General features: G+C 48.0%; 1 protein-coding gene across 1 annotated transcript in view; it reads left to right on the forward strand.

Annotated features, from left to right (window-relative positions):
* Positions 1–4,036: 4,036 nt before the first annotated feature.
* The window catches only part of LOC100193119 (uncharacterized), a 29,725-nt gene continuing 19,858 nt past the window's right edge, over positions 4,037–13,903 (forward strand). Inside the window, exons 1-11 of the mRNA NM_001176033.1 lie at positions 4,037–4,241; positions 4,647–4,852; positions 7,096–7,228; positions 7,372–7,523; positions 10,169–10,252; positions 10,326–10,388; positions 12,018–12,155; positions 12,228–12,437; positions 12,617–12,730; positions 13,297–13,346; positions 13,732–13,891. Coding sequence (NP_001169504.1) covers positions 4,715–4,852; positions 7,096–7,228; positions 7,372–7,523; positions 10,169–10,252; positions 10,326–10,388; positions 12,018–12,155; positions 12,228–12,437; positions 12,617–12,730; positions 13,297–13,346; positions 13,732–13,891 — 1,242 coding nt within the window. The 5' untranslated portion in view covers positions 4,037–4,241; positions 4,647–4,714. The remainder of the gene's footprint in view (positions 4,242–4,646; positions 4,853–7,095; positions 7,229–7,371; positions 7,524–10,168; positions 10,253–10,325; positions 10,389–12,017; positions 12,156–12,227; positions 12,438–12,616; positions 12,731–13,296; positions 13,347–13,731; positions 13,892–13,903) is intronic.

Here is a 13,903-nt window from a genome sequence, read left to right on the forward strand (position 1 = left end):
TCGCGAGAGCGAGATCCAGGCGTCGTCGGCGATCTTCTGCCACCCCTGTGCACGCGCGGACCGTCCAGTCCCAGGGTGCGGACCGTTCGGCCGTCAGGCATGAAACCCTAACCTCGCACCAGGCCATGGACCGTCTGGCCCCTGGCCGCGAACCGTCCGCCCCTGTGCATAGAGCACCGCCGCTGGTTCGTGTTGAGTGATTAACGCCCAAAAAGGTGTCAACAGAGGGAAAGAGTGCGACATGGTGAACCAGCCTTAGATAATAGAGTTAGAGAAAAAAAGATTCGTTCCAGAGCGTGACCGAATTTTCTTTATTTTTCTTAATATATATCTTAAAAAGGACAAAAATGTGATAAAAAAGCGCGGCGTGGCGCGGCGGTCACCCAGCGCTCGTCGTATGGCCTGGCTGAAGACTCGCGGACCTGGTGGTTCGGGTGAGGGGCTCCGATCCTCCTCACTGTCGTAGCGTCCCTCGCGCCTAGGGTGGTAGCCTCGGCGCACCTTCTCCTCGAGGCGGGCTCGACGGTCGCAGTGGTGTCGCTCGTCGCTGAGGCGATCCCGGGTGGCAGGTGTCCTGTCTCCTGTGTGCTCGGTGCGGACCGAGGCCTCGCACATGCGTTGAGAGGACGCTACATGATGCTCCGAGTGGCCTCCCCGCCCTCAGGAGGCAGAGCTCTCGGCTCGTCGGACAGCGGCGTTTTCCAGGAGGTCCTTGAGTTCGCCCTGGATACGTCGCCCCTCAGTGGTGGATGGCTCCGGCATTGTTCGAAGTAGCATCGCCGCTGCAGCTAGGTTCTGGCTGGCCCTGCTGAAGGCCGGGGGCAGCCCTGCCCTGGCATCGTCAATGATACGACGCTGGACATCCCGGGCCCGATGACGCGCTCCTCCGGCGAGTGCTCGGCCTGCCCACTCCTGCTCGATGTTTTGTCAGAGCTGCACAAGTCGGCTCGTTTCTTCGTCGAGCTTGGCCAGCACCTCGCGGAGTTGCTCTAGCTATGTGTCCTGACCCCCCGCAGGGACTCGGACCACAGCTAGCTCCCGCGGGATCTCAACGCGAGACGCAGGCACAGGGGCGTCGTCATCTCCTGGCATGCCGAGGTGGTTGTCTTCGTCGTGATCCCCCTGATCGATGTGGAAACACTCGCGACTTGGGTCGTAACCCTCGTCGTCAAGGCTGTGGCCATCGTCAGAGTAGCCGGAGAGGCAGTAGTCACATGCGGACATGAAGTCTCGCATGGCACTGGGAGCACGGAGTCCGGAGAAATCCCAACTGAAGTCGGGGTCGTCCTCTTCCTCGAAACCCGCGGGTCCGGAGGTTGAGACAGCCGTCAGTCAGTCCCAAGTTGACCATATAAGGTACCCCGGAAGGTCAGGATATGCCCTTGCGAAAGCGCTCACCAAAGTGGGGTCGCTTGGTGGATCGAAGCTGAATCTAAAAGGAACAGGATGGGAAACGGATGGTACCTCCTGGTTGATGGACGGCGGTGAAGTCGCATCGGGGACGGAGTGTGTCGTTATCTCAGGTGCGAGACTAATGTCCGACAAGTCCCTCGCAAGGGTGCCGGCGTCATCAGTCCGCTTGGGGTTGGCACATTGCTGGGAAGCGACACCCGTCGTTGTCTCAGGTGCGAGGACAACACTCGACATGTCCCCCGTAGGGGTGCCGGCGTCGTCGGCTCGCTCTGGTCCGACAGCCGACGAGGTGCCGCCTCTTGCCTGGCCACGGTTGCTCTGTCTTCTCCTCCTCCGGCGAGGAGGGTGGCGGGGCAAACCCGGATGTTCCTCTTTTGCCGCGGGGAGATGCCGTCGTCGAGTTCGCCCCCGCCGGGCGAGCCGACGACCGTCGTTGTTGTCGTGCTGCAAGGGGATGAGTACCATGTCGTAGCTGCCGTCGTGGGACATGAACTCGAGACTCCCGAAGTGGAGCACCGTCCCGGGCTGAAGAGGCTGCCGAAAATCAACGGGAAAGTATTTGTCAACACGCAGCAAGCCCCTACCTGGTGCGCCAACTGTCGGCGTTTCGGACCCGCGAGGACCCTCAACCGACTAGTGAATTTGTTGCTGCGTGTCCCTACCCAGATGGGTTGATGCAAGATGGAACACAAGAGGGAGGATGATGCTTATATTATCTTGCACCGGGGTGCTCGTAGTAGGGGTTACAAGCGTCGCGCGAGAGAGAGAGAGAGAGGGAGAGGGTTCAGCCTTGAGGTGAGCTGTCTGAGTTAGCCTCCTCCGCGTCTCTCCCACTCTGCCTGCTTCCTTTAGGAAGACCTTGGACATCCCCTTTTATAAATAAAAGGAGAGGGTCCAGCTGTACAATGGGGGTGTAGCTACGTGCTAACGTGGCCGACGGAGAAGTACTTGAGCCCTGTAGAAGCGCAGCTGGCGTTGTGGCCCGGGGTCCTGCTGATGTTTCTATGCTTTCGTAGAGAGTTGAGAACAACCGACGTCATGGACGCACACAGGGAACCATCATTACCTGTTACCGGAGTAATCTAGATGGGACACCGGTCTTGTTCCTTCGTAGCCTGAGGCAGCTAGCTAGGGGTAGGGTAATGATGTATCCCCTGTGGCGTAGTCGGTCCGAGGCCGAGGTCGGGCGAGGCAGAGACTTCTTCCTGAGGTCGAGGCTGAGGTCGGGCGAGGTTGAGACTCCTCCCGAGGCCGAGGCTGAGGCCGAGGCCCGAGGTCGGGCGAGGCGGAGCTCCCTATTGCGCCCGAGGCTGAACTCGGGGGAGGTCGTGACTTACTGTTGTTAGTTTTACCCTGGTGGTTGGCACAGTAGTCGGAACGGGGTGAATAGTGCTGTTTCCCTGTCAGAACGATCAGTAAAGGGGCGAAGTGACTGCGGTCATTTCGACCTTGCCGACTGAGGCGCGCGTGTCAGGATAAGGTGTCAAGCGATCCTCGCATTAAATGCGCATGCGATACGGTCGGTTGGTAAGGCGATCTGGCCGAGGTCGCCGTACGACAAAGTTTGCCCGAGCTTAGCCTTGGGCGAGCCGGGGGTGCGTCCGTTGCCTGAGGAGGTCCTCGGGCGAGGCGTGAATCCGTGCGGGACTACTGTTCTTGCCTGAGGCCGGGCTCAGGCGAGACGAGATCGCGTCCCTGAGGCTTCAACTTTGAACCGCGCTTACCGGTCTTTACGGTCTGTTTTGAGGATATTTTCCAGCCCTGTTGAGGAGTATTGGGGTACCCCTAATTACGGTACCCGACAAATCAATAACACTTTTATTTCATATTTTTTCCTTTACAATTAGGAGTAGTTCTAGTTTAGCCTCATAATCCCCAAATTCTCCGCTTCTATTCGACTCTACGTCGACTAGAGGAGTCTAAGTCGGTCTGCCCGAGTCTAACATCACCTAGGATCTCTCCTCCCCGACGGGGTCCCTCCCGAGAGCGAGATCCAGGCGTCGTCGGCAATCTTCCACCACCCCTGTGCACGCGCGGACCGTCCAGCCCCAGGGTGCGGACCGTTTGGCCGTCAGACATGAAACCCTAACCTCGCACCAGGCCGTGAACCGTCTGATCCCTAGCCGTGGACCGTCCGCCCCTGTGTAGAGAGCACCGCCGCTGGTTCGTGTTGAGTGATTAACGCCAAAAAGGTGTCAACAGAGGGAAAGAGTGCGACATGGTGAACCGGCCTTAGATAATAGAGTTAGACAAAAAAGAGATTCGTTCCAGAGCGTGACCGAATTTTCTTTATTTTTTCTTAATATATATCTTAAAAAAGGATAAAAATGTGATAAAAAAGCGCGGCGCGGCGGTCACCTGGTCTGCCTATGCCGTTGCCGATGCACCGCCATCTGTTGAAACTCCTTTTCCTGTCGTTGCCGTCGTCATTCCTTCGAGCTGGGCTTCACCCACTGGCGCTGATTCGGATCCACGCCACGTGGAGGGCGCACGGGCGCACGTGGTGCGCCGAGTTCATCTGGGTATTACCATAAATCCCCCGCCCTCTCCTGACCACGAGCCCCAACTGGAGACTGCTGTTCCCGTCGACCGGATTCGGTTCGGACCGCAGCTCCCCACAGCCCACACTCGTCCGTCCGCCCGTCGAATGGCGGCTCCCAAACCCTAAGCCACAGATCCCTTCCCCTGCCTCAGCTTCGAACGCCCTCGCCTCGCCGCCGGTCTTTGTGTACTGCCGCTGTGTCCGTCGGCGCGGATCAAGGGTCCGCTCCGCTGCACCCCGCGGGGAGAAAGGGGCGGGCCTCGGCGTCCTCCGCTCGTCGCCCGAGGTAGGCTCCCGTCCATTCCGCTGTGTTTTTCCACCGGGGAGAGATGGTTCCGCTCGCTCAGCGCGCCGAGGATTGTTGCGCTCTGTCCCGCCCGGCTCCGGGAGAGCACGGGCTGACGGGCATGGGGAATTGGGCGCGTGCTTGCTAACACTAGCTGTTTTCTGGTGTGTGCTCCTCGCGGTCGCTCGCTTTGCTCGGCATGCGCTGTTTCAGCTACTTCTTCGAATGCCTGTTTCTCTATTCGCTTCTAATGCCTGGGACGCCTCCATACTTGCGGATATTGACGCAAGGGTTGCCCAGCACGTGCTGTCGTCACACTAATTCTTCGATTTTTTTGAATGCATGCCAGTTTGATTGCTTCTGGTAGGATCGGACATCTCTAATACGCGTTCTTTGTCCCATAAGTGTCTGAGTACTATCAGGTGCAAGTCCAGCCGAACTGATTGCATGACATATGAAATAGCGAGCGTCGAATGACCTTCTCTATGGATATGGATTTGAACGCATCACCGGTGCCTGACGATGATGAGCAGCAGCCTTACAATGAACCAGTGGAGGCTGAGTATGCTCAGGAGGAACATGTTGAATCTGCTGTCGCAACATTGCGCCGGGTACGCAACTATCTTCATTGGGGCTGATGTCCATTCCATGTACTGTGCCCTTGGCATATCTGTTCTTGGATCTTACTAATGATGGGTCATTAGTTACAATAAATGCTGTTTAGCCACATTCGCTGGGTCGACATTATTAGCTGAAGGAAGTGGTGTCCACGAAGTGAGGGAAGCTCTTAACAATATATATCTTAAATATGTGGACAATTTGTTATCTTAATGTACACCATGGACATAGTAAATTATATATTGGATTTGTCGTAGAACCCTGATTTTGAAGTTCAATATGTTTCCTTGTTGAAGGGTGATTTTGTCAGGGCCTAAGGAGGCCCACAGAGGGGCTGCTGCAGCAGCAGCCATAGACCCTCCAAGGGGGATTAGATAAAGATAGTTAGGATAAGATTAGAAGATTAGTTGAGATTATCTAGGAGATTAGTTGAGATTATCTAGAAAGGTTATCAGTTAGTAGTTTGTTGAGAGTTTTTAGGAGAGTTTTAAGGAGATAAGGATCTCTAACTAGACAGGGGCGGCCAGCTGGCCTATTTATCTAATCAATAGATGAGAAATAAAGTAGGAAGAATTCGAAGGGAGAAACCCTCCTCTTGCTCGGCCGTGGGCAGAGGCCCCTGTCGATGTTCCTGCCCATCGATACCCCTATCCAATCCTCTCCGATCTAGCGACCATAACATTTGGTATCAGAGCCTCTGATCTTCCGGCCACCATGAATTACCCACCACCAGCCCCAACCGCCTCCTTGCCGTCTTCCACTCAGCCGCTGCCACCAGCCACAACCGTCTCCTTGTCCACCTCCACCCAACCGCACTCATCCAGTCCACCTCCAGCAACCACCGGGCGCCCGTTACGAGGGGTTGGATGGGACCTTTTTCTCCCCCTCCAAGGGCGTCTCCTCTAGCCGATCCTAGGAATAGTTGGGATCTGCAATGGATCGTGATCCGACGCCGTTGAAGTTCTACAAGCTCGAGTTCACGACGTACGACGGTTCGGTGGCTTGATGGCTTCCTTGAACTGGCTCAATCACTGCGAGCAGTTATTTCGCGGCCAGAAGACGTTGGCCTCCGACCGGACGTGGCTAGCATCCTATCACCTCCGGGGCGCGGCTCAAACATGGTACTACACCCTCGAGCAAGACGCCGTCGCTGTCAACAGAAGGTTAGGGCGCAGGCAACACCAACGTCGGCCTCCACGGGCTGCTATGTCCTTACCTCCGTGGTTTCAGCTCGCGCCCTCCTCTTTGCTGTGCAACGTTTCCTTGGGACACATGATGCTTGCAGTTGCAATATATCTAGAATAATTAAAAGATGAGCCGAGATGTAAAAGGTTCATTTTTCCGTGATAGGTTATGTCATTACAGGTCGTTTGTTGGATGCTGCAGCTCGAGGACGAGCTACTTGTCCAGGGGGTGTAGTGTCAAGGCCTAAGTAGGCCCACGGAGGGGCTGCAGCAGCCATGGGCCCTTCAAGGGGAACTAGATAAGGATAGTTAGAGATAAGATTAGAATATTAGTTGAGATTATCTAGGAGATTAGTTGAGATTATCTAGGAAGGTTATCGGTTAGTAGTTTGTTGAGAGTTTTTAGGAGAGTTTTAAGGAGATAAGAATCTCTAGCTAGACAGGGGCGGCCAGCCGGCCAGTTGGCCTATTTATGTAGGCAACGACTGCTATGCAAGCAGTCGTTCTGTGCAATCGTGCAAACAAACCATCTGATCCTTTAGATTACGATCCAACCATAGATACAACCATGGTTTGTTAAGATTTTTTATAAAGATTATTGAACTGGTGGTGGAAGGGTTTAAGTGTTAATTGTGACTTACGGTTGGATCACGATCTAATGGATCAGATGGTTTGCTTGCACGCTTGCATAGAAGGACTACTTGCATAGCAGTTGTTGTCATTTATGTAATCAATAGATGAGAAATAAAGTAGGAAGAATTAGAAGGGAGAAACCCTCCTCTTGCTCGGCCGTGGGCAGAGGGCCCTGCTCGACGTTCTTGCCCATCGATACCCCTCTCCAATCCCTCACCCGATCTAGTGACCATAACAGATTTACTCCGACTGCCTTTATGTTGCATACATGCTGGTATGCATGCATTGTTTATCTATGTGCCAGAAGGGCCCTGCGGCCTTTTAAACAGTTCATTTTAGTTTTCTTTTCAGATCGAGCCTGCAAGCTTAGTTTACCGATGCTAATCATACCTTCTATGTGATCTTGCTGTTTTTGACAGGAACGTGAAGAAAGACGCAAGAGACTAAAGAGAGAGCAGCAGGATGATGGGTCAAGGCTACATTCCCAGCAGATTAGGGTTGATTATGCTCCTCAACCCAAAAGGCATAGTCGCATCAAAGAGGCACCTCAGGGTACGAAGTATTGGGCAATTTTCTAAATAGTTTGTGTTACCGATATATTCCACCTTGTGCCCCCTGGTTATTCATTAATCTTTTCTTCCACTATCCTTTTTCCTATGTGGATTTTATATGTAATATATTGGGTGTGATTTCAGGCTGGTTGGACTGTCCTGCATTTGGGGAGCCAATAGATAAAATCATACCATCTAAAGTTCCTCTCGATGAAACATTCAATGAGTCAGTGCCTCCTGGGAAGCGATACTCCTCAAAGCAACTAGTTAACAAACAAAGAAAAGCTGGTCGTGAAGTAAGTAATGCTTGCTTGTTCTTGTGACAATACTGTAACCCCTCCTACTGTACTAATTATCATGTCAAGTCTCATTATCTATTTAACATTTGTTGTATACAAAATTTTGGTTCATTGACATCATTATGCCCCTAGAAATGAGTTCTTTTCTTGTCTACAACCCTAGTCTTCTAAAAAGAAGAGGGGCTCGATGACATTTATTTTCTAATCAGCACTGGGTGGGCTAGATGGTCATGTATGCTAGATGGGAGGGTGGTTCTTAGTTGCCTAGTACCACATAGGTGTGCTAGGAACCCACATTTTTGGACCAATGTGCATCTGCCTTCTTTTTTTTGTCTTCTTTCCCATGCCAGCAGTGCGCAGCAAATCATCCTTCCATTTCCTTGTCTTCACCCTACAGTGATATTTCTCCTGCACAGATATACCATATTTGCATGTTCTGAGGTCGTTCCAAATGTTTTCAGTGCCATCGTCACCTTTGATTCCCCTGAATAGCAAAAGAAAGCAAAGGGAAAGGGGTGAATTAATCTGTATTAACATAAACCAGAACCAGAACAATTAGTTCTTTGTGGTGCGCACACCAGTGTTATGTTCTCCAGTTGATTTTTTGAACGAGTGTTTTGATGTGTTGACCTTTTTTTGATAATGGAAAGCAAATTCCAGCCTTTTGCACTTTCATGCATACAACCTTACAAGTAAAAGTTACAACTCCATGAACAACTATGAGAAGATAAAAAATATCTGTTTGGAACCATAAACAAATTAAGCAGCCACGATTCTAGCATTGGATTGCCATCCATGGCTTATGAAGATCTCCATGGCCACCACCTCCAAGGATTGACAGATATTGAAAGATTCTTGGTGTGATTCTTCCTTCTGCAACAGTCTCCAAAATCGGAGCCAATGCATTCCTCTGAAAACAACATGCAGAATTGACGGTATTTGATGTGTTGACTTGGTTGCTGCCTAGGTGAGTAAGCCAAAAGAAGGGAGGAGGGAGGGACTGCAGAAGAAATAAATACAATACGGGGAACCAGCAGGCGGGCATCTCTCCCTCTGCATTTCCCATCCTCGCTGGCTCCAGTCTCGTTGCTGTTCGATCTCTGTGTCCACTCTGGGGGGGATTAGTGGTTGAGCTCTATGTAGATGGTAGGCCAGTATAAAGGGAGGGGTGATTTAGCGGCGTGTGGGTTACAGAGCTGCGTAGGTACTTGTGGGCAGCGGGGCTAATTACTCTTGCTGTGCTTTGTTATACCTGGTTGTGGGTTGTTGGTGTCGAAGATTGGGAGGCGGCATCCAGTGGATGGCATAGATAGCTAGGGCGTATGAGGTGGCAGTGGAGGGTATGGGCGCTTAGATATGGCTTTAGTTGATTATTAGGGCCTGTTTGGGGCTCCTCCGCCAGAAAAATTAGCTATGCTCCACTAACTCCACCATAGAGCAGGTCCACCTCAGAGCTGTAGAGTAGTTCACGTGTTCGACTTGCATCGCGGTTCCAACTCCATAAATAGGATGGATTTGGTGGGAAATGCCCCTTACACCCTGCAAAGGAGCCAGTGGCACCTGCCCTGGAGCTAGGTGTGCTCGTTTGGGGAGCATCGCTGCACACGCGCCCACACCCACGCTCGATGCCGACTCTCAGTACGACCGCTGCCCTATGATGTGGCCTCTGCTGCGCAGTTGATTTTCCATGTGACGACAATGAATCCATGAGAATGAAGGACGGGTCAGCTTGAAGAACAGGGGGATTAGGATTAAGATCGCCGAATCTTGCAGTTTTGCTTGTCTCCTCGTCATTTTGGAGCTCCGGTGGGGTGCACATGATGGACGTAACAAGGGTTTCATTGGTGGGAATGACAACCTTCGGGAGAGAGGACTCGGGGGGGGGGGGTGTAATTGATGGCATTGGTGGGTAATTTTGTTCCAACTCCACGAGGACATTCGAAAGTTGTATTTGCGAGTACTCTTTCACTTACTCCAGGGAATTTGTGGATTTGACTCTCAACTCCATATTTTTTGTGGATCTGGGGGTTGCTAGAGTTGATATGTTTGCCACAAGATTTGTGGAGCAGAGTTAAAACCTAAGGAGTGGAGCAGTCCTAAACAGTCCCTTTGTCGCAGATTGCTCGTGGTTGTGGCCCATTAGTGCTCCTATTTAGTTCTGATATTGTACAATCATTCCCTTTGCCCAAACACCCTGCATAAACAGCGGCGTGTATTTCATATGCACATAGATGGCAAATCACTTAGGCTTGTGGCATCCATAGTCACATAAAACGGGTTCGATGCCTTCGACCCTTGACCTAGATTCGTTGACCCGATCTAGATTCGCGGATTAATTTTTGACCCGAAGTGTAACAACCTGCATACCACGTTCCATGTCCCCTTACCTTGATCTGGAAACATTACGACCATGGTGGCATCATTAGGTCAGGTTTGTGGAATTACATATATAGAGTCAAAATATTGTTTCATTATAATTTTTCTTTGTTATGCCATTTCTTATGTGCATTTGTATGCATCAGTGCTCACCTAAATTCTAAAACTCGATCACATATCGTTTAGCCAAATATCGTGCAAAATAGCTGTTTAATTAGGCTGACAGGACATACGTTCCACACTGACACTTAATTTTCACATTTCAGATAGGTCTGGTGATTGATTTGACAAATACCACCAGGTATTATTCACCAGCTGAATGGACGAAGCAAGGTACTAAGTATGCGAAGGTGAGATCGCTTAGCTTAAATGCTTTCTTGTTTCTCAAGGACCTTTTCTTAACTAACAAAGTTTTTGGTTTAGATTGCATGCAAGGGGAGAGATGCGGTACCTGACAATGAATCTGTTAATAAGTTTGTCTATGAGGTACAATCATGCATATATCTGCAAAAGCATTATATTTGACTCTTGATATTATATATGTCCATTTCTTCTTTTTGTGTGTGCGTGTGCGTGCGTGCGTGTGTGTGTGTGTGGGGGGGGGGGGGGGGTCATGCACTACTGTCAAGAACTTGTTTCCTGTTCCACCCCTGGGCACTGGTGCTTTTGCTCCAAGGTTATTTTATTTATTGTACTTATCTTATTTTTGATGCCTGACTTGGCAATACGAGTGATGCAAGAAGCATATATTGTCAACGATAAGATGTGCTTATCTGAATCTTAGAAGTACAGTTGGAGTGGAAATTGTTAGGTGGTGGCTCGCACGCACGCAGAGTTGCCTATCAGGTAGATTTAGCATGGACTTAATCAATCCAGTCAGGGATGAAACTGGATCGGATACAAACAGATATTATGGCGGGTACTGACTACGGGTAGTCGTTTCTTTCCGGGATTCGGAGTCAAATACGGAAAGTGTCGATATGTCGGAGTCGGATATTGATATCTTATGTAATAATGTATCAGAAATCTAACTTTGAGTATTCGGGTTCGGATATGGTACAGATACTAAATCTCTGGATTCATACATGGATTATCAAAGTAGGGTTTAATTCCTTCTGGATCGGACTGGTATTGACAATATCCGTCCTGTTTGCATCCCTAAATCCACTTATTCACACTTAGTCGTTGTTGTGAGCCCATTGTCGACGGCGAACACATACCATCTCTTGCTATTCTGTTCCCATCTGCTAGCCCGTCTATTGTTTATGGTATTGTCATCACTCATCAGGTTTGTGTGATGTATTACATTTTCTACCTTTTTTTATGTTCTGTTAGACTGCTACATGCCCATTGTATTGCTAATTGTTGGATGAGTAATTTGTTTTCTTGAGTAAAAAGGCAATTTTGTTTTGACTACTGAAATACATGCACACAACAGCTGGGAGGAGCTGCTACTGTCCTCTAGAGGCTTGGTTTTAACTGCGGCGGTAGTAATAGAATCAGCAGCGGCAGTAAAGGAGCAAATTTTGTTTTTGTGTATGTACTATCTAGAACATAGTTGTTGCTAGCCGCAGTGAAGCAGTACAGCAGGCTGGAAACTGTAGCAAGCTGACCTAAGTGCATATATAATCAGCCTGGTCAGCTGTGATCATCTTAACTGCCGCTGCAAAGATTCCAGTGCTCATCTCACTGATTGCATACATCAGTTCCAAGTTTCATCTCACTGATAGCAGCAGCTGCAGCTGCAGTGCAGCCAAATGAAACAGTGGATCAGGCTGAATGAGGGTACTACTACCTCATGTACACATAACCTTTGCGAGTTAGAATGAACAATCTGCAGTGGTTCCTCTCCTTTCATCATTTTCTTTCCAATACTCGTTAGTTAGGGTTATCATTAATTTCAAAGGGGCCTGCACCCTTTTGCATTTTGGCATTCTTGGATTCTCTATAACAAATTGATTTGGACACCGCTTATCAGTAACCTGGTCATTTTCTTTTGCCCTGAAGCATTCTTGGGTGTAACCCAGATATCATCAATTTCCACTTTGTAGAACAAAATGACTATTGACTATTTAGGTTAGTCACCATTTTTAACATTTTTTATTGTTCTTTCAGGCAATGATATTCCTTGATCGACAAAAACATTCAAAGAATCCTAAATATATTCTGGTTCACTGTACCCATGGTCATAATCGTACCGGTTTCATGATTATTCATTACCTTATGCGCACACACGTATCTTGTGTTGCTGAGGTAGGGATACTAGACCCCAAATGATATTTGATTGATTCTATTCTTCAGTATTACATGGCTTTTTTTTTCTAGGCGATAAATATGTTTGCTCAAAGGCGGCCACCTGGCATATACAAGAGGGACTATATTGAAGCACTATATTCATTTTACCATGAGGTCCCTGAGAATATGATGATAGCATGCCCTCCAACACCAGAATGGAAGAGACCAGATGATCTCGATTTAAATGGCGAAGCTAAGCAGGATGATGACGACGACAATGGTGATCCAGAACCACCGCGTGTAAGTGTTTTCTTCAAAATTTATAGGAAATTATCGGATCTACTTATATTGTTTATGAGATAGAGTTAACTATTGCTTGCGCCCTTGGTATTACCTCACTATATGGTTTCATTATTAAGCGATGCCGTTTGCAACTTTGCATTGTTTCTTAATGTTTTGACACCACAATACATTTACAGAATGAATCAGAGGATAAAATCATCACCAACGACGATGTGTTAGGGGACGAAGTGCCATATGACCAGCAAGAAGCTTTGCGTGTGCTATGTTATAAGTTGCTTGAAATGCCCCTTGTAAGTAGGCTATTTCTACTTCTGCTCAATATATTATGTATTAATTTTGTATATGCTTTACAATGAAAACATGGATTATGACAATTGATAACCTTATCTAGAATATAGTTCTAATACCACCAAACCCATCTTTAGTAACTATTTTATTTCTGGGAGCATAACTTAAAAGTTAGCATGGAGCAGATGCATGAATATTTCATGTCATGCAATGCAACGCAGGCTGAGAATGTGAGAGTTTGACATGCTGGTCTGGCAAAATACTTTTGTGCTACATAACAAGGTGGTACATTAACAATGTATTTTTCAACATAATCCATCTGGAAGCTTGAAAGTTAAATAAGGCTCAGAACGACATTTTGGAAATGCTGGGAACTAATAGAATTTTGTCATGATTAATCTTGTTTCAGTTTATAGATATATCATGTTTTATATCTATTGTTCTATGCACTACTTTGAGTTGAATTGGTTTGTGGAGTAAATTTCTGCAAGTTTCTGCATGTGTTGCTCTCAAACAAGTAGTGCCTTTTTTTATTTAGAGTGTTCTGATCACCTTTATTTGTTTATAGATAAGGGGACATTCACAATTTCCTGGATCACATCCAGTTTCTCTTAACAGGTGAGTAATCTCAACCAGTAACTCAAATTCTCTTACAATTTTTTGTGCATTGTGATATTTTTTGTTCCTATGTTGTATACAGGACATGAAGGAAAATCTTGTAAGGAAATGGAACCACTATTACATGCTAATTTTTATAAAGTAAAAAAGCTTAGGGGTTAGGCAGCTGGATGCATAAATAAGTTTAAAGTATTGCATCATGCAGTTTTTTTAGAATTGTGTCACACTTGATGAGTTCCTTGTAATCCAATTCTGATATTTTGTTTCAAATTTCTATTCTCAGAGAATTAGAAGTTTTGGTTCTTTTTGTATAAGTTCTCATTTTAGCTCATATGTTAAACATATATCCTTTTTTTTATTTAACACACTTTTTTTGCTTGTTTAGTGAAAATCTGCAACTACTTAGACAGCGATACTACTATGCTACATGGAAAGCTGACGGAACACGATATATGATGCTTATAATGAGAGATGGTTGTTTCTTGATTGATCGAAATTTTTGCTTTAGAAGGGTTCAGATGCGCTTTCCCCATAAGAGCCTTGAAGTAAGGTTCCGA

This window comes from Zea mays, chromosome 4, assembly GCF_902167145.1.
Source record: "Zea mays cultivar B73 chromosome 4, Zm-B73-REFERENCE-NAM-5.0, whole genome shotgun sequence".
NCBI lineage: Eukaryota > Viridiplantae > Streptophyta > Magnoliopsida > Poales > Poaceae > Zea > Zea mays.